The sequence below is a fragment of the Hemibagrus wyckioides genome, linkage group LG06, assembly GCF_019097595.1.
Source record: "Hemibagrus wyckioides isolate EC202008001 linkage group LG06, SWU_Hwy_1.0, whole genome shotgun sequence".
Taxonomy (NCBI): domain Eukaryota; kingdom Metazoa; phylum Chordata; class Actinopteri; order Siluriformes; family Bagridae; genus Hemibagrus; species Hemibagrus wyckioides.
The window spans coordinates 6,849,579-6,870,726 of record NC_080715.1 but is presented as its reverse complement, the minus strand read 5'-3'; the positions used below and the strand labels follow the sequence as shown (position 1 = coordinate 6,870,726).

The following is a 21,148-nucleotide window of genomic DNA, read 5'->3' as shown; positions in this document are numbered from 1 at the left end:
GCATAATTAGTCTAAACAAAAACTCTATTCCTTACAGGTCCCCCAGGCCCTCCAGCAAGACCAGAGGTGGAAAATATTGGAGGCAGGACTGTTACACTTACATGGAAGAGACCAGCTGATGATGGAGGCAGTGATATCACAGGCTATATGGTTGAGAAAAAAGAAAGAAAGGGTGTAAGGTGGTCAAGAGCATCAAAGAAGACTGTACCTGACCTTCAGTTTGAGGTGCAAGGCCTCACAGAAGGAGAAGAGTATCAATTCAGAGTAACAGCTGAGAACAAGGCTGGCTTTGGGGAACCCAGTGAGCCGTCACAACCTGTTAGAACAAAGGTCATGGCAAGTAAGTAAAATCTGTAAAACGTCAGTTATGACTCTTTTTCTAATTCCATATAGACCAATAACAATACAAACTGAGAGTATATAATGCACCTGATTATATTTTGCCTTGAAATTAAAAATTAATAATGATACTATGAAAATAGTGAGGAGGTCAGGTTTTATGTCAGTTTGCTCTGAAAACATGTAAACGGCATTAGCATGACATCGATAGTTTACCATACAATACAAAAATTATCTATACTTTTTTTCTAGTAGACCTTTTACACATTACTTTGATGTAGAAAATAAGAATGACTATGCTGTTGCTTAACCACTGAAAAAGTCATCTTCATTGTATCTACATTGAAAGATCTATATTTGCAGTTTATTATCCTAACATATTTTCTTTTATTTAGATGTACCCGGACCCCCAGTCAACCCAAGAGTCACAGATACGACAAAAACCACAGCTGAACTGCACTGGGGTAAACCTTTAAATGATGGTGGCATGCCTGTTACAGGATATACTGTTGAGCACAAAAAGGATGGAGAAGAAACATGGGTGAAAGATACAACTACACCTTTAATGATCACAGAATTTGTTGTTCCAAACCTGGAGACTGGAGCAAAGTATCATTTTAGAATCAGTGCCATGAATGCAATGGGAGTTGGTGATCCAGCACAAACAGTAGATGTTACTGAAATTATCGAACGTAAAGTAATCCCAGACCTGGAACTTGATGTTGAATTAAGAAGAACACTAGTTGTCAAAGCTGGATGCTCTATTCGCATATTTGTTCCAATTAAAGGCCGTCCAACTCCATCTGTTACTTGGACAAAGGAGGAGACTGCACTAAAAACCCTTGCCAACATTGACAATACAGAGTCTTACACTCTTTTAGTCATTCCTGATTGCAACAGACATGATGCTGGAAAATATGACTTAACATTAGAGAATGCTGCAGGAAAGAAGACTGCCTTTGTGAATGTTAAAGTTTTGGACTCTCCAGGGCCTCCTATTAATCTTAAACCAAAAGCCATTGACAAGGAAAGCATTACACTTCAGTGGGAACCACCTCTTATTGATGGTGGTGCAAAGATTACTAATTACATAATTGAAAAGAGAGAAGCTACTCGCAAAGCTTATGCTACTGTAGTAACAAAATGTGCCATGTGTTCTTTAAGAGTTCCAAATTTGTCAGAGGGGTCAGAATATTATTTCAGAGTATCTGCAGAAAATGAATTTGGAATTGGTGAAGCAGTAGAAACCCTAGATCCCATCAGAGCATCTCAAGCACCAAGTCCCCCAGAAATGGTCACAATTACTGACGTTACCAAAAACTCAGCTAGTCTCGCATGGACCAAACCAAAACATGATGGTGGAAGCAGAATAACTGGGTATGTTATTGAAGCTCAGAAAAAAGGAACAGACCAATGGGCTCATGTGACAACTGTAAAGGCTTTAGACTTTACTGTAAAGAATTTAAATGAAAATGAGGAGTATGTATTCCATGTCATGGCAGTTAACTTGTCAGGCAGAAGCCATCCTCGAGAAAGCAAACATGTCATTATAAAAGAACAAAGCACAGAACCAGAATTTGACTTGCGGGGTATCTGCAAGAAGACAGTCATAGCAAAGGCTGGAGATGACATAAAGGTTGAGATACCTGTAATTGGGCGTCCTAAACCTACAGTAACCTGGCAGAAAGACCATCAAGCTCTCAAGTTAATGCAAAGGACAATGGTGGAAAATACCTCTACCTCTACCATCTTGACTATAAATGAATGTTTGAGAAGTGACACTGGAGTGTATTCAATTACAGGGAAAAATATAGTTGGTTCAGTTACTGAGAACATCATAATCAAAGTGCACGATGTCCCTGGACCACCTAAGGGACCAATAAAATTAGACAAAATATCACGTGATTCCATTGAGTTCTCATGGGATCTACCTGAAAATGATGGAGGTGTACCAATTAATAACTATATTATTGAAATAAGAGAAACCACCAGTCAGAATTGGACCGAACTCTCTTCAATGGTCATTCGAACAACATTTAAAGCACTTCATCTAACAACAGGGGTGGAATACCAATTTCGTGTAAAAGCCAAAAATAGATATGGTGAAGGACCACCAATTACCTCAGAGGCTGTAGTTGCAGCTTATCCATTTAAGTTGCCTGGGCCACCAGGCACTCCCAAGGTTGTCGAATTTACAAAGGACACAATGACAGTTGGCTGGAATGAGCCAGTTAATGATGGGGGAAGTGAAGTTATTGGATATCATCTTGAAAGAAAGGAGAGGAACAGCATTGTCTGGCACAGAATTAGCAAATCTCTTGTAGTGGGAAACCTTTTCAAAACAACTGGTCTGGAGTCTGGCACTGCATATGAGTTCCGTGTGATGGCTGAAAATGTAGCAGGAATTGGGAAACCAAGCAAAGCATCTGAGCCCATGCTTGCTCTTGATCCAGTGGATCCACCTGGTCAGCCTTTACCGATCTGTGTGTCTAAAAATGCAATCACAATTCAGTGGACAAAGCCAGAATATGATGGTGGGTTCAAGATTACGGGTTACATTGTGGAAAAAAGAGATCTACCAGCTGGGCGCTGGATAAGGGCCAACTTCACAAACATTATTGAAACCACCTTTACTGTTAGTGGTTTAACCAAAGATGCATCCTATGAATTCCGTGTACTTGCAAGAAACTCAGCTGGTGCTGTTAGCAACCCATCAGATGTATCAGATCCAATAATTTGTAAAGATGACTTTGAAGAACCAAAAATTATGGTTGATGCCAAATTTAAGGATGTTGTGCTTGTTAGGGCAGGAGAAGCTTTCAAACTTGATGCTGATGTTACAGGCCAGCCACTGCCATCTATGGTTTGGACGAAAGATGGAAAGGACATTGAAAACACATCTAAACTACAGATAAAAATGACAGACCTCACTGCTTCTTTGGTTAACAAGGACTCCCTTCGAAAAGATGGAGGTCAGTTTGTTCTGACAGCTACTAATGTGGGTGGATTTGCTAAACACACATTCAATGTTAAAGTCCTTGATAGACCAGGACCACCTAGAGGACCTCTTATGGTTTCAGATATAACAGCAGAAAAATGTGTGCTTAAATGGGCTCCACCTGAAGATGATGGTGGGGCAAACATTGAACACTATGTAATTGAAAAACGTGAGTCAAGCAGACTTGCTTGGACAAATGTGGCAACAGAATTGCAAGTTACACAGTACCAGGTAACAAAATTGCTCAAAGGAAATGAATATATTTTCAGAGTCATGGCTGTTAATAAGTATGGAGTTGGGGAAGCTCTTGAGTCTGACCCAACAATTGTAGACAACCCTTATGTTCCACCTGATCCTCCACAAATGCCTGAGATTACAGCTGTCACAAAGGATTCAATGGTGATTTGCTGGAGAGCTCCAGCAAATAATGGTGGAAGTGAAATCACTAACTATGCCATTGAGAGAAGAGACAGAATTGGTTTACGCTGGGTGAAATGCAACAAGAAGAAAGTAACTGACTTACATTTCAAGGTAACTGGACTTGTTCCAGGACATGAATATGAATTCAGAGTTTTTGCAGAGAATGTAGCTGGACTTAGTGCACCAAGTCCCTCAAGTCCCTACACAAAGGCCACAGATGCACTGTTCAAACCAGGTCCACCTGGTAACCCAAGGGTCTTGGACACAACAAGTTCATCCATAACACTTGCATGGAATAAACCAGGGTATGATGGTGGTTCTGAAGTCACTGGATACATCATTGAGACCTGTTTACCTGGAACTGAAGAGGAGGAATGGACAATTGTTTCTCCTAAAGGAGGACAAAAAGCAACATCATTTACTATAACAAATCTTAAGGAGAATCAGGAATACAAAATAAATATCTCAGCTGTTAACAGTGAGGGTGTTGGAGAAGCAGCATCTGTTCCTGGTTCCCCAAAAGCTGAAGAAAGACTCGTACCACCAGAAATTGACCTTGATGCTGACCTCCGTAAGGTTGTGAACATTAGAGCAGGTAACACTTTAAGGCTCTTTGTGCCAATTAGAGGAAGGCCAACTCCAGAGGCCAAATGGTCAAGAGAGAATGATGAACCTTTGGATAGAGCTACAATTGAGAGTACATCATCTTTCACATCCTTAATCATTGAAAATGTGAATAGATGTGACAGTGGTAAATATATTTTGACTGTGGAGAACAGCTCTGGAAGTAAATCAGTTTCTGTGACTGTTAGAGTTCTAGATACACCAGGTGCACCACAAAACCTCCAAATCAGCAAAGTTACCAAAGAATCTGTCTCACTTGTATGGGATCCTCCACTGAATGATGGAGGGAAAAAGATAAAGAACTACATTGTTGAAAAGCGTGAAGCAACAAGAAAGGCCTATGCTACAGTTAATGCTAATTGTCATAAAACAACATGGACTGTTGATCAGCTTCAAGAAGGGTGCAATTACTACTTCAGAGTACTGGCAGAGAATGAGTATGGTATTGGTCTCCCTATTGAAACCAGTGAATCAGTCAAAGTATCAGAAAAACCGCTTCCACCAGGAAAAATTACACTTCAAGATGTAACAAAGACAAGTGTCACACTGTCATGGGAGAAGCCTGAACATGATGGAGGAAGTAGAGTGGTTGCATATGTTGTAGAGATGCAGAGTAAAGCCAGTGAGAAATGGACACAGGCCATGATTGTTAAGGTACCAGAGGCAGTTGTTTCAGGGCTTACACCTGGTGAAGAGTACATGTTCCGTGTTTCAGCCAGAAATGAAAAAGGCACCAGTGATCCTCGCCAACTTGGTGTTCCAGTGATTGCCAAAGACCTTTTAATTGCCCCATCTGCCAAAATGTTATTTTCAACATTCAGTGTTCTTGCTGGAGAGGATTTGACAATAGATATTCCATATATTGCTCGTCCCAAAGCTGCAGTCTCTTGGGTGAAGGATGCTACACCACTAAAACGAACAAGCAGGGTTAGCTTCTCTTCCACAGACAACCAATTGAATCTTGTAATCAAAGAGGCATGTAGAGATGATGTTGGCCAGTACAGCATCAAACTTTCAAACACAGCTGGTGAGACATCAGTGACTATAGGAGTGGTTGTTCTTGATAAACCGGGCCCACCAGTTGGCCCAGTGAAATTTGAAGCAGTAACAGCTGACAGTGTCACTATTTCATGGAAACCACCAGAGTATGATGGAGGCTGCACCATTAAGAACTATCTGGTGGAGAAAAGAGACACTTCCACAACAAACTGGGTCGTTGTAGCATCAAATCTAGCCAGAACCAAGATTAAAGCTGGAAGACTAAAAACAGGAACTGAATATCAATTTAGAATCACTGCTGAGAACAGATATGGCAAAAGCCCTCTGCTTGTCTCAGAGTGTGTTATTGCACAGTATCCATATAAGCTTCCAGGACCACCTGGAACACCCTTCATTCATTCTTCAACCAAAGATAGTATGGTTGTGGTGTGGAATGAGCCTGTTATTGATGGAGGATGCAGAATTTTAGGTTACCATCTTGAACGTAAAGAGAGAAACAGCATTCTCTGGGTCAAGCTTAATAAGACTATAATCCAGGACACAACATACAAGACCACAGGCCTTGAGGAAGGCCTTGAATATGAATTTAGGGTCTATGCTGAGAATATTGTTGGTATTGGAAAGGCAAGCAAAATATCAGAGGGACATGTTGCTCGAGATCCTTGTGATCCTCCTGGTACACCTGAAGCAGTTAAAATTACAAAGAACTCCATCACTGTTAATTGGACTAAACCCGAGTATGATGGTGGAAGCAAGGTCACAGGGTATATTGTTGAAAAGAAAGAATTACCTGAAGGACGCTGGCTGAAAGCAAACTTTACCAATGTTATTGAAACAGAGTATACTGCTACAGGTCTCACAGAAGACCAGAAATATGAGTTTCGAGTTATTGCAAGAAATGCAGCAGGAGTTTTCAGTGATCCTTCATATAGCACAGGGCCCATTACTGCGAAGGATGAGATTGAACCCCCTCGCATCAGCCTGGACCCACATTACACACAGGCAGTTATTGTAAATGCAGGAGAATCATTTAAGATTGATGCAGATGTACATGGAAAGCCAATACCAACAATTCATTGGATGAAGGGAGATCAAGAACTTGGAAACACAATACATCGTGAAATTAAAAACACCACCAGCTATGCATGCTTGTCTGTAAAAGAGGCCAAACTTGCTGATGGTGGCCAGTACACTCTGCTGCTACGGAATCCAGGGGGTGAGAGAGCTGTGCATGTCAATATCAACGTTCTAGATAAACCTGGGGCACCAGAGGGTCCCATATCCATTACAGGGGTTACCAGTGAACAGTGCTGTCTTGCATGGAAACCCCCAAAACAGGATGGTGGAAGCACAATCACTCATTACATTGTTGAGAGAAGAGAGACAAGCAGACTCATCTGGACTCTTGTTGAATCCAAAGTTCAAGCTGAAACTTTGAAAGTTACAAAACTCCTTGAAGGCGATGAATATATTTTTAGGGTTTTGGCAGTAAATAGGTTTGGTGTTGGTGAAGCACTTCAGTCTGATCCAGTCCTTATTAAGGATCCATTTATGCTACCTGATGCTCCAAAGGGAATAGAGGTCTCTGATATAAAGAAAGACTCAATGGTATTAAGTTGGGAGGCACCATCAAGTGATGGTGGCACTCCTGTCATTGGATATATAATTGAAAAGCATGACAAGGAGGGTGTTAGATGGATCAGATGCAACAGGAAAATAGTCACAGACCTAACCTACAAAGTCACTGGGCTTCTTGAGGCCCACCTCTATGAATTTAGAGTTGCAGCTGAAAATACTGTTGGGGTTGGTGAGCCTAGTTCAGCAACAGTATTCTATAAAGCTCTGGATCCTGTGTTCAAGCCAGGTGCTCCACACAATCCTAAGGTGATAGACACAACCAAATCATCCGTGTCACTTGCATGGGGGAAACCTATTTATGATGGTGGATGTGAAATCCAGGGATATATTGTTGAGTCATGTGAGGTAAAACCTGCTCAGGAAGTTGAAGTTACAGAAGGTGTGGCTGAAGAATGGACTATGTGCACCCCAGCAACTGGTGTTAAGTTAACATGTTTTACAGTAGAAAATCTAAAAGAAAAACAGAAGTACAGGTTCAGAGTATGTGCAGTTAACAAGGTTGGTGTTGGTGAACATGCAGATGTTGCTGGCCACATTGAACCAGAAGATAAGACAGAGGAGCCTGATCTTGATATTGATCCTGAGTTTAGAAAGCTTGTCAGTATTAAAGCTGGGGGATCTCTCAGAGTTTTTGTTCCAATTAGAGGACGTCCTGTACCACAAATTAAATGGGAAAAGGATGACAGCCCCATTAAAGAGACAGCACAAATTGAAGTCACAAGTTGTCACACTTCTCTTGTGATTGATAAAATAAATAGACAGGACAGTGGAAAGTACACAGTGATTGCAGAAAACTCATCTGGTGTAAAGTCTGCAACCATCATCGTGAAAGTTCTTGATACTCCTAGTGCTCCAGTTAACCTTAAAGTTCAGGAAATTACAAGAGAGTCTGTCACTCTTTCATGGGAACCTCCCGCCTTGGATGGAGGTGCAAAGATAAAAAATTATATTGTTGAAAAGCGTGAAACTACAAGGAAAACCTTCTCTGCTGTTGTAACAAACTGCCATAAATTATCATGGAAAATTGAGCCACTTCAAGAGGGCTGCTGTTACTATTTCAGAGTCCTTGCAGAGAATGAACATGGTATTGGAATGCCTGCAGATATTACTGATCCTTTGAAAGTATCAGAAGTGCCACAATGCCCTGGAAAATTAAGTGTTGTAGACATTACAAAAAAAAGTGTCTCTCTTGCTTGGGAAAAACCACTACATGATGGTGGCAGTAGAATTCTTCAATACCTTGTTGAAATGCAAGTGAAGGGAAGTGAAAAATGGTCTGGTTGTGCAAATGTAAAAACATTAGAAGCTGTTATTAATAACTTGAACCAAGGCGAGGAGTACACTTTCAGAGTAATTGCTATTAATGAAAAAGGAAAGAGTGACCCAAGAACCCTGGCAGTCCCAGTACAAGCAAAAGATCTGGTTATTGAACCAGATGTTAGGCCGGCATTTAACAATTACAGTGTTCTTGTGGGTAAAGACCTGCAAGTTGAAATTCCAATTTCTGGACGCCCTAAACCAAAGGTGACATGGATAAAGGATGGTGCATCTCTTAAATTCACAACAAGAGTGAACATTTCAAATACACCACATAGTACAATTCTTAGCATCAAAGAAGCTGCCAAAGAGGATGGTGGCATGTATGGAATCAATGTCTCAAATATTCTTGGACAAAAAGATGCAACAGTTGAAATAATCACTCTTGACAAACCAGGACCACCAACTGGCCCTGTAAGATTTCTTGAGGTCACAGTATCAAGTGTTACACTGTCATGGGAACCACCAAAGTACACTGGAGGTTGTCCAATTTCAAACTACATTGTACAAAAGAGAGACACAACTACTACTACATGGGAGAATGTTGCAGCTTCTGTTGCAAGAACAACACTGAAAGTCTCCAGACTAAAAACTGGGGTGGAGTATCAGTTCAGGATTATTGCTCAAAACAGATATGGCAAAAGCTATGCTTTAGATTCTCCAGCTGTTGTTGCTCAGTATCCATATAGAGAACCAGGCCCACCTGGTACTCCATTTGTGTCATCTCTGTCAAGAGATCACATGGTTGTTGAGTGGCATGAACCTGTTATAGATGGAGGCAGCAGCATTATTGGATATCACCTTGAAAGAAAAGAGAGGAACAGTAGTCTTTGGACAAAGATAAACAAGAGCTTGATTCAAGAAACAAAATTCAAAACCAGTCCTTTGGAAGAGGGAACTGAATATGAATTCAGGGTCTATGCTGAAAATATTGTTGGCATTGGTCGATGCAGCAAAATCTCAGAGGGTTATGTGGCCCGTGATCCATGCGATCCCCCTGGCACACCAGAAGCTATTCATGTTAGCAAGAATTCAATTACAATACTATGGACAAAACCAGAATATGACGGAGGAAGTGTAATAACTGGTTATACTGTTGAGAAGCGTGATCTGCCAGAAGGACGTTGGGTGAAAGCCAGTTTTACAAATGTCATTGAAACACAATTTACCATTAGTGGGCTTACAGAGGGAGCTAAATATGACTTTAGAATAATTGCAAAAAATGCTGTTGGCACCATTAGCAAACCATCTTTGAACAGTGGACCTATTGCTGCACTGGATGAAGTAGAGCCGCCAAAGTTTTCAATTGATCCTGAATATACTCAGACCATTATTGTGAATGCTGGGGATACATTTAAACTTGATGCAGATGTCCATGGCAAACCAATACCTACAATGCAGTGGTTCCTAGGTGAAAAGAAACTTGAAAACACAATGAAATGTGAGATCAAAAACACTGACACCAGGGCTATGATTGTCTTAAAGGATGCACTTAGACATGATAGTGGACACTATACTCTACATCTCACCAATGTCGCTGGGTCACAAACTGTTTCATTCCAAGTAAAAGTACTGGACAAACCCAGTCCACCAGAAGGACCTCTTCATGTCACAGGCGTATCAAGCGATAAATGTACACTGTCATGGCATCCCCCACAACATGATGGAGGAAGCCCTATTACTCATTATATTATTGAAAGACGTGAAACAAGCCGTCTTGCTTGGACCATTGTCTCTAGTGATTGTAAAGCCACAATATTCAAAGTGACAAACCTTCTTGAAGGCAATGAATATATCTTCCGTGTCATGGCTGTCAACAACCATGGTGTTAGTGAGCCAATTAATTCTTCATCTGTAATCCTAAAGAATCCATTTGTAGCCCCAGGATCACCACAGATTCTGGAGGTCACTAACATTGCCAGAGATTCTATGACTGTGTGCTGGAGTGCACCAGAGAATGATGGAGGAAGTGAAATTGTTGGCTATATCATTGAAAAGAAAGATCGTTCTGGAATTAAGTGGACCCGATGCAATAGACAGAAAGTCACTGATGTATGTTTCAGAGTGCAAGGCCTCATAGAGGATCATGAGTATGAGTTCAGAGTGTCAGCTGAAAATGCAGCTGGAATTAGTGAACCCAGCTTACCTACATCATACTACAAAGCTTGTGATCCTAAATATAAACCTGGCCCTCCCACACATGCACATGTAATTGACACCACAAAGAGCTCCATTTCAGTAGCATGGGGAAAGCCTCTTAATGATGGTGGAAGTGCCATTCAAGGATACATCGTTGAGATATGCAAAGCTGAGGATGATGAATGGACTATGTGTACTCCACCAACTGGACTGCGTGTTAGTAAATTTGAAATAACCAAACTAACAGAACAACAGGAGTATAAGATTCAGGTATGTGCTATCAATAAATTAGGTGTGGGTGAGCCTGCAGTTATTCCTGAGCCTGTGAAAACAGAGGACAGGCTTGAAGTTCCTGAAATTCATCTTGATTCAGAGTTGAGGAAAGGTATAATTGTTCGAGCAGGGGGATCATTTAGAATCAATGTGCCTTTCAAGGGAAGACCAACACCAGAGATTAAATGGACTAAAGATGAAGGGGATTTGACAGAGAAAGCCATAATTGAGAAGGGATTTAATTTCACACAGCTTTCAATTGACTCATGCGACAGAAAAGATTCTGGAAAATATACTGTGTCCCTTAAGAACAGCAGTGGCACAGCATGTGAGTTTGTGTCAGTAAAAGTATTAGATACACCAGCAGCTCCACTTAACCTGCTGGTAAAAGATATTAAGAAAGACTCCATGACACTTGTTTGGGATCCACCGCTTATTGATGGAGGTGCGAAAATCAAAAACTATGTTGTAGATAAGCGTGAATCTACAAGAAAAGCATACGCTAATGTCACAACAAAGTGTAGCAAGACAAGATTTAAGGTGGAAAATCTTGCAGAGGGGGCCCTATACTACTTTAGAATTATGGCTGAAAATGAATATGGAATTGGTCTACCAGTTGAAACAAAGACTGCATCAAAGGCTTCTGAAGTACCTCTATCAGTAGGAAAGATCATGTTGACTGATGTTACCAAAGTCAGTGCATCTCTTACCTGGGAGAAACCAGAGCATGATGGTGGAAGCAGGATTGTAGGCTACTTGATTGAAATGCAACCAAAGGGAACAGAAAAGTGGAGTGTAGCAACATCTGTCAAAACTTGTGAAGGTACAGTCACTGGGCTAACAGCTGGTCAACAATATTTGTTCAGAGTTCTTGCTTATAATGAGACAGGTAAAGGTGAGCCAAAGCTTCTTGCTGCTCCTGTCATAGCCAATGACTTAACCATTGAACCCAGCCTAAAATTACAGTTTAGTACATACAATGTCAAATCCGGTGATGATCTTAAACTGGAAATACCTGTATTTGGACGTCCAAAGCCAAAGGTCACTTGGATGAAGGATGGACAAGCTCTTAAAGTGACATCGAGAATCAGCACTTCGAACACACCGACATCAGCCATTCTACAAATTACTGAAGCCAGTAAAGATGACTTTGGAAAGTATACAATAAGTGCAACAAACAGTACTGGTACAATTACAGAAGAAATTGGAATCATTATCCTTGATAAGCCTGGTCCACCAACTGGTCCTATTAAAGTGAATGAAGTGAGCAATAGCTTTGTAACAATTTCATGGGAACCCCCATCTTACACAGGAGGCTGCCAGGTAAAGCACTATATTGTTGAAAAACGAGAGACCACTTCCACAACATGGGAAGTTGTAGCTGGATCAGTAGCCAGGACATCTCTTAAAATAACAAAGTTGAAAACTGGTTCTGAGTACCAGTTTAGAGTCATTGCTGAAAACAGATATGGTAAGAGTACCTCTTTGGAGTCAAAGGCAATTGTGGTTCAGTATCCATACAAACCTCCTGGGCCACCTGGAACTCCATATGTGAAATCTGCCAACAAGGATCAAATGATAATTGAGTGGAATGAACCTGTCATTGATGGTGGAAGCTCAGTAATTGGCTACCACCTGGAAAGCAAAGAACGGACTAGTATCTTGTGGACAAAGTTGAACAAAACTCTCATTACTGACACCATGTTTAAGATATGTAATCTCGAGGAAGGAATTGGATATGAATTCAGAGTATATGCTGAGAACATTGTTGGTATTGGCAGAGCAAGCAAGGTATCAGACAGCTTTGTTGCTCGTGACCCATGTGATCCTCCTGGTACCCCAGAAGCTATTTCTATTTCAAAGAACCATGTGGTAATACAATGGACAAAACCTCAATATGATGGTGGCAGCAAAGTGACAGGATACATTGTTGAAAAGAGGGACTTACCTCAAGGCCATTGGATGAGGGTCAACTTTACCAATGTGATTGAGACTGAATTCACAATCACTGGCTTAACAGCAGACCAACAGTATGAATTTAGAGTAATAGCAAGAAATGCTGCTGGCATTTTCAGTGAGCCATCTGACAGCACTGGTCCGATAACCACGACAGATGAAATTGAACCTCCAAGTGTTTCAATGGATCCTAAATACCAGGATGTCATTGTTGTCAGTGCAGGAGAGAATTTAGTTCTTGATGCTGATATTCATGGAAAACCTATTCCTGATGTTCAATGGCTGAAAGAAGGAAAGGAAATGGGTAAGACACTACGCATTGAAACAAAAACAACACAGAAATGTGCCTCTATTATTGTCAAAGACTGCACACGGTTAGACAGTGGCCATTATGACCTTGTATTAAGAAACAGTGGTGGCACAAAAACAATTCCCATTACTGTGCGGGTTCTTGACAGGCCTGGCCCTCCAACTGGGCCACTAAATGTAACTGGTATAATGTCTGATAGATGTGATCTGATTTGGGCTGAGCCTTCTCAGGATGGTGGTGCTAATATTTCTCACTACATTCTTGAGAAGAGAGAAACGAGCAGGTTATCATGGACTTTGATTGATTCAAATATTCACACTACCTGTTACAAGGTGACAAAGCTCCTGGCAGGTGATGAATATATTTTCAGAGTTATGGCTGTGAATAAATATGGAATTAGTGATCCACTGGAGTCTGGAGCAATAATTGCCTGCAATCCATACAAGACACCAAGTGCACCGTCAACACCAGAAGCAAGTGAGATAACAAAAGATTCAATGCTTCTATCATGGAATGCCCCAGAGACTGATGGTGGAACTGAAATTATTGGTTATCACCTGGAGAAACGTGACAAAGATGGTGTAAGATGGACCAAGTGCAACAGACAGAAGCTTTCTGACTTGCACTTTAAAGTCACTGGTCTTTCAGAGGGGCATTTCTATGAATTCCGTGTGGCTGCAGAGAATGCTGCTGGTGTGGGAGTACCAAGTGACTTATCTCTGTTCTATAGAGCAATAAATGCAACAACTCCTCCTGGTCCACCGCATCATCCTAAAGTAACAGATCATACATCTTCATCTGTCTCGCTGGCTTGGGGTAAGCCAGCTACAGATGGTGGAGCATATATCAAAGGTTATATTGTTGAGAGGAAAGAGGTCTCTGCAGAAGAATGGACCACATGTACACCCCCAAGTGGTTTACTGGCAACATGCCTAACAGTGGAAAACCTGAAAGAAAATGCTGAGTATAATTTCCGTGTGTGTGCCTTTAATTCAGAAGGAGTTGGTGAACCCGCTGATGTTCATGCCTCTGTGACTGCTACTGAAAGAACTGAGACACCAGAGATCGAACTTGATGCAAATCTTAGAAAAGTTGTCTCTGTTCGTGCAGGTGGAACACTTCGTCTCTTCATTAAAATTAGAGGTAGACCCGAGCCATCTGTCAAATGGGAGAGAGAAGAGGGGGCTTTAACTGATAAAGCACTGGTTGAAACTACTAGTTCATACACAATGCTGGTAATTGACAATGTCAATAGATTTGACAGCGGGAAATATGTTCTATCTCTTGAAAATAAGAGTGGCACAAAGTCAGCATTTGTAAATGTCAGGGTGCTTGACTCACCAAGTGCACCACAGAATTTTGATGTCAAAGAAGTTAAGAAAGACTCAGTCACTCTCTACTGGGAGCCTCCTGTTACTGATGGCGGAGCCAAAATAACCAATTACATAGTGGAAAAGCGAGAATCTACAAGGAAAGCTTACACAACTGTCACAAGCAACTGCACCCAAAATTTCTTCAAGATAGAAGATCTTCAAGAGGGAGGAATATTCTACTTCCGAGTGTGTGCTGTTAATGAGCATGGCTTTGGTCTGATGACAGAAACAAAAAATCCAGTCAAAGTTGCACAGGTCCCTATGTCCCCAGGAAAGGTCACTCTTGTGGATGTTACCAAGAACAGTGTGACTCTCACATGGATGAAACCTGCACATGATGGTGGTAGTAAAGTTATTTGTTACAATGTAGAAATGCAGTCAAAGGGCACAGACAAATGGGTTGCATGCTGTACAGTGAAAGTTCCAGAGGCTACCGTGTCTAACCTTACTCCTGGTGAAACATACTCTTTCAGGGTAATTGCACTGAATGAGAAAGGCAAGAGTGAACCCCAAGAACTTGGTGTGCCAGTTTGTGCTAAAGACATAGAGATAGAGCCTTCAATTAGTCTGCTCTTCAACACTTTCAGTGTTAAGGCTGGAGATGACCTTACTATTGAAGTTCCTGTAAGAGGAAGACCTAAGCCAGTGGTTTCTTGGAAAAAGGAAGACCTTCCTCTTAAGCAAACATCTTCTCTCACAATAGTAAATACCATGGTATCAAGCAAGATTGTAATCAAAGAAGCTTCTATTGAGCATGTTGGGAAATATGAAATCACCCTAGCTAACACAGCTGGCACAATTTCCAAAGATGTCAATGTCGTGGTTCTTGACAAGCCAGGCCCACCAGCTGCAGTAAAGATTGATGCTGTGACTGCTGACTCTATTACACTATCATGGTCTCCCCCTGAATATGATGGGGGATGCTCCATTAATAACTACATTGTTGAGAAGAGAGATACCAACACAACAGTCTGGCAGATTGTTTCATCAAACATTGCCAGAAATTCAGTCAAGGTATCTCGACTGACTCATGGTTCGGAATATCAATTCCGTATATATGCAGTGAACCGCTATGGAAAAAGTAAGCCTATTGACTCTCCTGGAATTACAGCAGAATATACATTCAAGCAACCTGGGCCACCTGCTACTCCCCGTGTGGCTCATGCTACCAAGTCTTTCATGCTTGTGACATGGAATGAACCAGTTAATGATGGAGGTAGCACCATACTAGGATATCATTTAGAACGCAAAGAGAGAAGCAGTATTCTGTGGACAAAGGTAAACAGGATTCTCATCAAAGATACTGAATTTAAAGTAACTGGCCTTGAAGAGGGAATGTTCTATGAGTTCCGGGTATATGCTGAAAACATTGCTGGCATTGGAAAGGTCAGCAAAGTCAGTGAGGCTATAGCTGCTAGAGATCCATGTGATCCTCCTGGTCAACCAGTGGTTACAAGCATTACTAGATCTTCTGTCTCTCTTTCTTGGACAAAGCCTGAATATGATGGAGGGGCCAAAGTTACAGGTTACATAATTGAACGTAGGGATATTCCAGATGGCCGCTGGATGAGATGTAACTTTACCAATGTTCCTGAAACATACTTTGATGTTACTGGTCTTACTCAAGATCAGCAATATGATTTCCGTGTCACTGCAAAGAATTCAGCTGGACTATTTAGTGAGCCATCAGATAACACAGGCCCTATCACAGTCAAAGATGATGTAGATCCACCACGAATTATGATGGACGTCAAATTTAGAGATGCAGTTGTTGTGAAAGCAGGAGAGACCCTAAAAATCAGTGCTGACATTGCTGGACGCCCAGTACCAGTGGCATCATGGACAAAGGATGGGAAAGATATTCAGCTCAAAACAAGAATTCAAATATCTACAACAGATACTAGCACTATGGTTGTAGTGAAAGACTGCATAAGGAGTGACTCTGGAAAGTATGGCTTAACATTACAGAATGTTGCTGGTACAGTAACAATGCCAGTGCAATGTTTGATTCTTGACAAACCTGGACCTGCAGCAGGACCTTTGTCAGTAACTGAGCTCACAGCAGAGGACTGCACACTGTCATGGGGACCACCACAAGAAGCTGGTGGTGCAGAAATTACACATTATGTTGTAGAGAAAAGGGAAACTAGCAGTTTGGCATGGACAATTGTACAAGGAGAGGTAAAAACTAGAACATGCAAGGTCACAAAGCTCCTCAAAGGCAATGAATACATATTCAGAGTTTTGGCTGTAAATAAATTTGGACTTGGTGAACCTCTTGAAAGTGAACTTGTCAAAGTCACTGATCCATTCACCTTTGCAGCACCACCAACAAGTGTTGAAATAACAAATGTTTCCAGTGAGGAGATGACTATAACTTGGGCTAAGCCTGCTTCCGATGGAGGCAGTGAAATAAGAGGTTATGTGATTGAACGACGTGAGAAATCAAGTCTGCGATGGGTCAGAATCAACAGGGAGCTTGTTAAAGATGAAAGAGCCATAGTATCTAAACTAAGAAAAGGAAGTGAATATGAATTTAGAGTATTTGCAGAGAATGCAGCAGGTTTAAGTCCTCCTAGTGAGCCATCAGCTCCAGCTGTGGCAAAGGATGCTTTACTTTTGCCAGCCCCACCATCTAAACCGAAGGTTCTTGATTATACAAAGAGTTCAATTACAGTTACCTGGAACAAGCCATTGTCAGATGGCGGAACACCAATTCTTGGATACAGAGTGGAATACAAGAAAACAGAGGATGAGGAATGGGCTGTTTCCACTCAGATGACAAAGAGCACAGAGTTCACTGTTTCTGGTCTTACAGCTGATGTGGAATATGTATTTGCAGTTAAATCTATAAACAAAGTAGGCCTAAGTGAGCAATCTCCAGTTTCTGAACCACAGGTAGCAACAGACAGAAAGGAGGAACCAGTGTTTGATGTTGACATTGAGATGAGGAAAACACTGATTGTTAGGCATGGCAATTCAATCACAATGAAAGCACCATTTAAAGGAGTACCAGTGCCTTCAGTCACATGGAATAAAGAAGGTGTTGACCTTAAATCAAGAGGTACTATTGAAACAACTGGAAAATACACATCACTAACTATTGAAAAGGCAACAAGAAATGACTCAGGACAATATACTGTTACATTGGATAATGGTGTTGGAACTGCAACTTTGACAATGGTTGTCAAAGTTCTTGATTCCCCAGGACCACCTGTTAATGTGAAGATTAAAGATGTGACAAAAGATTCTACCACAGTTACTTGGGAGGCCCCAGAGAATGACGGGGGTGATGCTGTGAAAGCCTATCATGTCGAAAAACGTGAAGCTAGCAAAAAAGCCTGGGTGTGTGTAACAAATAACTGCCACAATCTGGTCTACAAGGTAGAGGACTTGCAAGAGGGTGCAATCTATTACTTCAGAGTCATTGGAGAGAATGAATTTGGTATGGGTGTACCAGCTGAAACAAAAGATGCAACTAAAATAACAGGTAAGTTTTTTGCTTTGACCAGAATTAGTTATGTTCCTTTTAATTAGTTATTCTTCTTACTCTAAATACACTCATTTTTGTTCCAATAGAAATACCAACCCCACCAGCCAGACTTGGAGTAGCTGAAGTAACAAAAGACAGTGTTACAATAGTATGGTCAAAACCAGAGTATGATGGTGGAAGCAGAATTACAGGCTACCTCATTGATGCTCTTGAGAAGGGACAGCAAAAGTGGGTGAAATGTGCTACTGTAAAAACCAATACTCACACAATCAAAGGTTTGCGAGAAAATGCAGAATACTTCTTCAGAGTGCGTGCTGAAAATCATGCAGGACTCAGTGATCCAAAGGAAATGATCATTCCTGTGATTGTAAAAGATCAACTTAGTAAGTGTCATTTCAATTCTTATAAGTTTGTTTACCTGTTTCTGTTCAGAGACAAACTCTGATTAAACGTGTTCTCTTTATAGATGCCCCTGAATTTGATATGAAGAACTTCCCACACAACACTGTTTATGTGAGGGCAGGATCAAATCTAAAGTTTGAGCTTCCTCTCATGGGCAAGCCCATGCCAAAGGTGGCAATGACTAGAAATAATGTTCCAGTGAGGTGTGGAAAGAGATTTAGCTTTGATGTAACACCTGAGAGTCTCAATATCAGCCTCAAAGAGAGCATTGCAAGTGATGCTGGAAGATATGACATTGTTGCCTCCAATACCAGTGGAACAACCAAGATGTTCATTAATATACTGGTGTTAGATAGACCAGGTCCTCCAGTTGGTCCAGTTGAAATCAGTGATGTTGGAGAAACATCACTGTGCCTAAAATGGTTGCCACCTGTGTATGATGGAGGTAGCCCAGTGACCAACTATGTTGTGCTCAGACGTGAAACAAGCACACCAGCTTGGGTAGAGGTGTCATCCACACTTGCAAGGAATGCAATTAAAGTCACCAAATTAACAAAGGGTGAAGAATACCAATTCAGAATTAAAGCGGAGAATCGTCTTGGAATCAGTGATCACATTGACTCTCAGACTGTCACTGTGAAACTTCCTTACAGTGAGTATTTATTTATTGTATTTTATATCTGCTACAATTGTAATAACATAAAATTAACATTTACCTTTGATTGGCAATTTTAGCAATTCCTGGACCACCATCAACACCATGGGTGAGCTTTGTTTCAAGAGAAAGCCTTACAGTTTGCTGGCATGAACCAGTAGTAGATGGAGGAAACTCAGTATTTGGATACCATGTCCAAATGAAAGAAAGAAGCAGCATTCTGTGGCAAAATGTGAACAAGACAGCAATCCCTGCTAATCAGATTAGGGTGACAAATATATGCCCGGGTATGATTTATGAATTCAAGGTTGCTGCAGAAAACATGGCTGGTATTGGTAAATTCAGCAAGACATCAGAAGAAGTACTTGCCATTGATGCTTGTGGTAGGTTTATCAAAGCATACAATCATTTTTTTTTTTTTTTTAGAAATTAACATTAATAAAATTAACAGAAACACTACTATATGCTTAATACTTGTTTTATTTTCAGAACCTCCAGCAAATGTGAGAATCTCTGAGATTACAAAGAACTCAGTTAGCCTGGTCTGGCAGAAGCCTCCCTTTGATGGTGGATGTAAGATCACTGGCTACATGGTTGAGAGAAGAGATGCTCCAAATGGCAGATGGACAAAGGCTAACTTTACAAATGTTATTGAGACAAATTTCACTGTGTCAGGCTTGACACAAGATCAGTCATATGAATTTAGAGTCTTTGCGAAAAATGTAGCTGGGTCTGTGAGTAATCCATCTCTTATTGCTGGACCAGCAACTTGCGTGGACATTTCTGGTAAGTAACACTTTCACACTGACATTTACTGACAATTCACTGTCATTTATACCTACTGATCAAGAATTAAAAAGTAGCAGTTTCACATCCTATTTCTTAATCTCCACTTTTAGGTGCCCCAGTAATCGACCTGCCGCCCGAGTACCTAGATGTTGTGCAATATAAAGCTGGAGCTTCTGTTAAGATAAGACTGGGAATTATGGCTAAGCCACTGCCAACAATTGAGTGGCTCAAGGATGGAAAGGAATTAGTGTCAAGTTCACAGCTATCAATTGAGAGCACCACCGATTCATCTGCTATTCTTATCAAAGATACAACTCGTCTTAACAGTGGGACATATGAAATAAAGACCAAGAATGTGTTTGGCACAGCTTCTGCTTCCATTAGATTGTTGATTCTAGGTGTGTTAACATTTTACATTCATCTTGTAAAATATGCTTTTTTCATTAATTTTGCATGCCTGTGAATATTAATACATATATATATATATTTTTTTTATTATTAGACAAACCAGGCCCTCCAGCAGGAAATATTGAATTCAAATCAGTAAGTGCTGACACAATAGTAATAGCTTGGGAGCCAGTAGCAAATGATGGAGGTTCCAAAGTCACCCATTATATTGTGGAAAAACGAGAGACAGGTAGAGTTATATGGTCTACTGTTTCTGACTGTATGGAGGAACGCATAGTTTCTGTCCAGAAGCTGGTCAGAGGAGGTGAATATGTCTTCCGGGTCAGAGGAGTCAACAAATATGGAGCTGGAGATCCTCTGGAGTCTGAACCAATTACTGCCAAGAATGCATTTGGTATGAAAAGTTTATTTATTTTAGACTGCATTTATTTGGCATTTAGCATTTATTTTATATAGTCAAATATTAGCAACATAGAATATATAATGTAAATGAAATCATTTTAAATGCATTTTATGTTACTTGTAATATCTAGTAAAAGTCAATTTAAATATTATATTATATTCATTTATATTATATTCTGATCAAATTAAATAAATAAAAACATTTTTTACAACAATTTTTTTCAGTTACTCCTGGACAACCTTCCACACCAGAGGCAACAGAAATCACTAAAACATGCATGAAAATTGTATGGGATAAACCAGGAGTGGATGGTGGTAGCATGGTTACAGGCTACTATTTACAGAGACGTGACAAGAAGAATCTGCGCTGGACTACAATCTGCAAAGACCCAATTTGTGAAACCACAGCAAAGGTCTATCACCTAACTGAAGGAAATGAATATCAGTATCGTGTGTGTGCTATCAACAAGGCTGGAGAAGGTCCGTTCTCAGATGCTTCTGACTTTTACAAAGCTGCTGACCCTGTTGGTAGGTGTTTCTGTGTCAACTGTGCTTTTTTTTTTAAATTGATAGTGCTCTAATATGCAATACATTCTAACCTTATTTTGTACAT

The 21,148-nt window shown here is 40.7% G+C and overlaps 1 protein-coding gene across 7 annotated transcripts in view; it reads left to right on the top strand.

Moving 5' to 3' along the window:
• ttn.1 (titin, tandem duplicate 1) overlaps window positions 1-21,148 on the top strand; it is a 137,078-nt gene that overhangs the window by 92,984 nt on the left and 22,946 nt on the right. For all 7 annotated transcript variants that reach the window (XM_058391679.1, XM_058391678.1, XM_058391677.1 and 4 more), the window contains 9 exons: window positions 38-340; window positions 735-17,876; window positions 17,966-18,262; window positions 18,346-18,933; window positions 19,017-19,319; window positions 19,426-19,722; window positions 19,836-20,123; window positions 20,228-20,527; window positions 20,761-21,063. In XM_058391679.1, coding sequence (XP_058247662.1) covers window positions 38-340; window positions 735-17,876; window positions 17,966-18,262; window positions 18,346-18,933; window positions 19,017-19,319; window positions 19,426-19,722; window positions 19,836-20,123; window positions 20,228-20,527; window positions 20,761-21,063 — 19,821 coding nt within the window. The remainder of the gene's footprint in view (window positions 1-37; window positions 341-734; window positions 17,877-17,965; window positions 18,263-18,345; window positions 18,934-19,016; window positions 19,320-19,425; window positions 19,723-19,835; window positions 20,124-20,227; window positions 20,528-20,760; window positions 21,064-21,148) is intronic.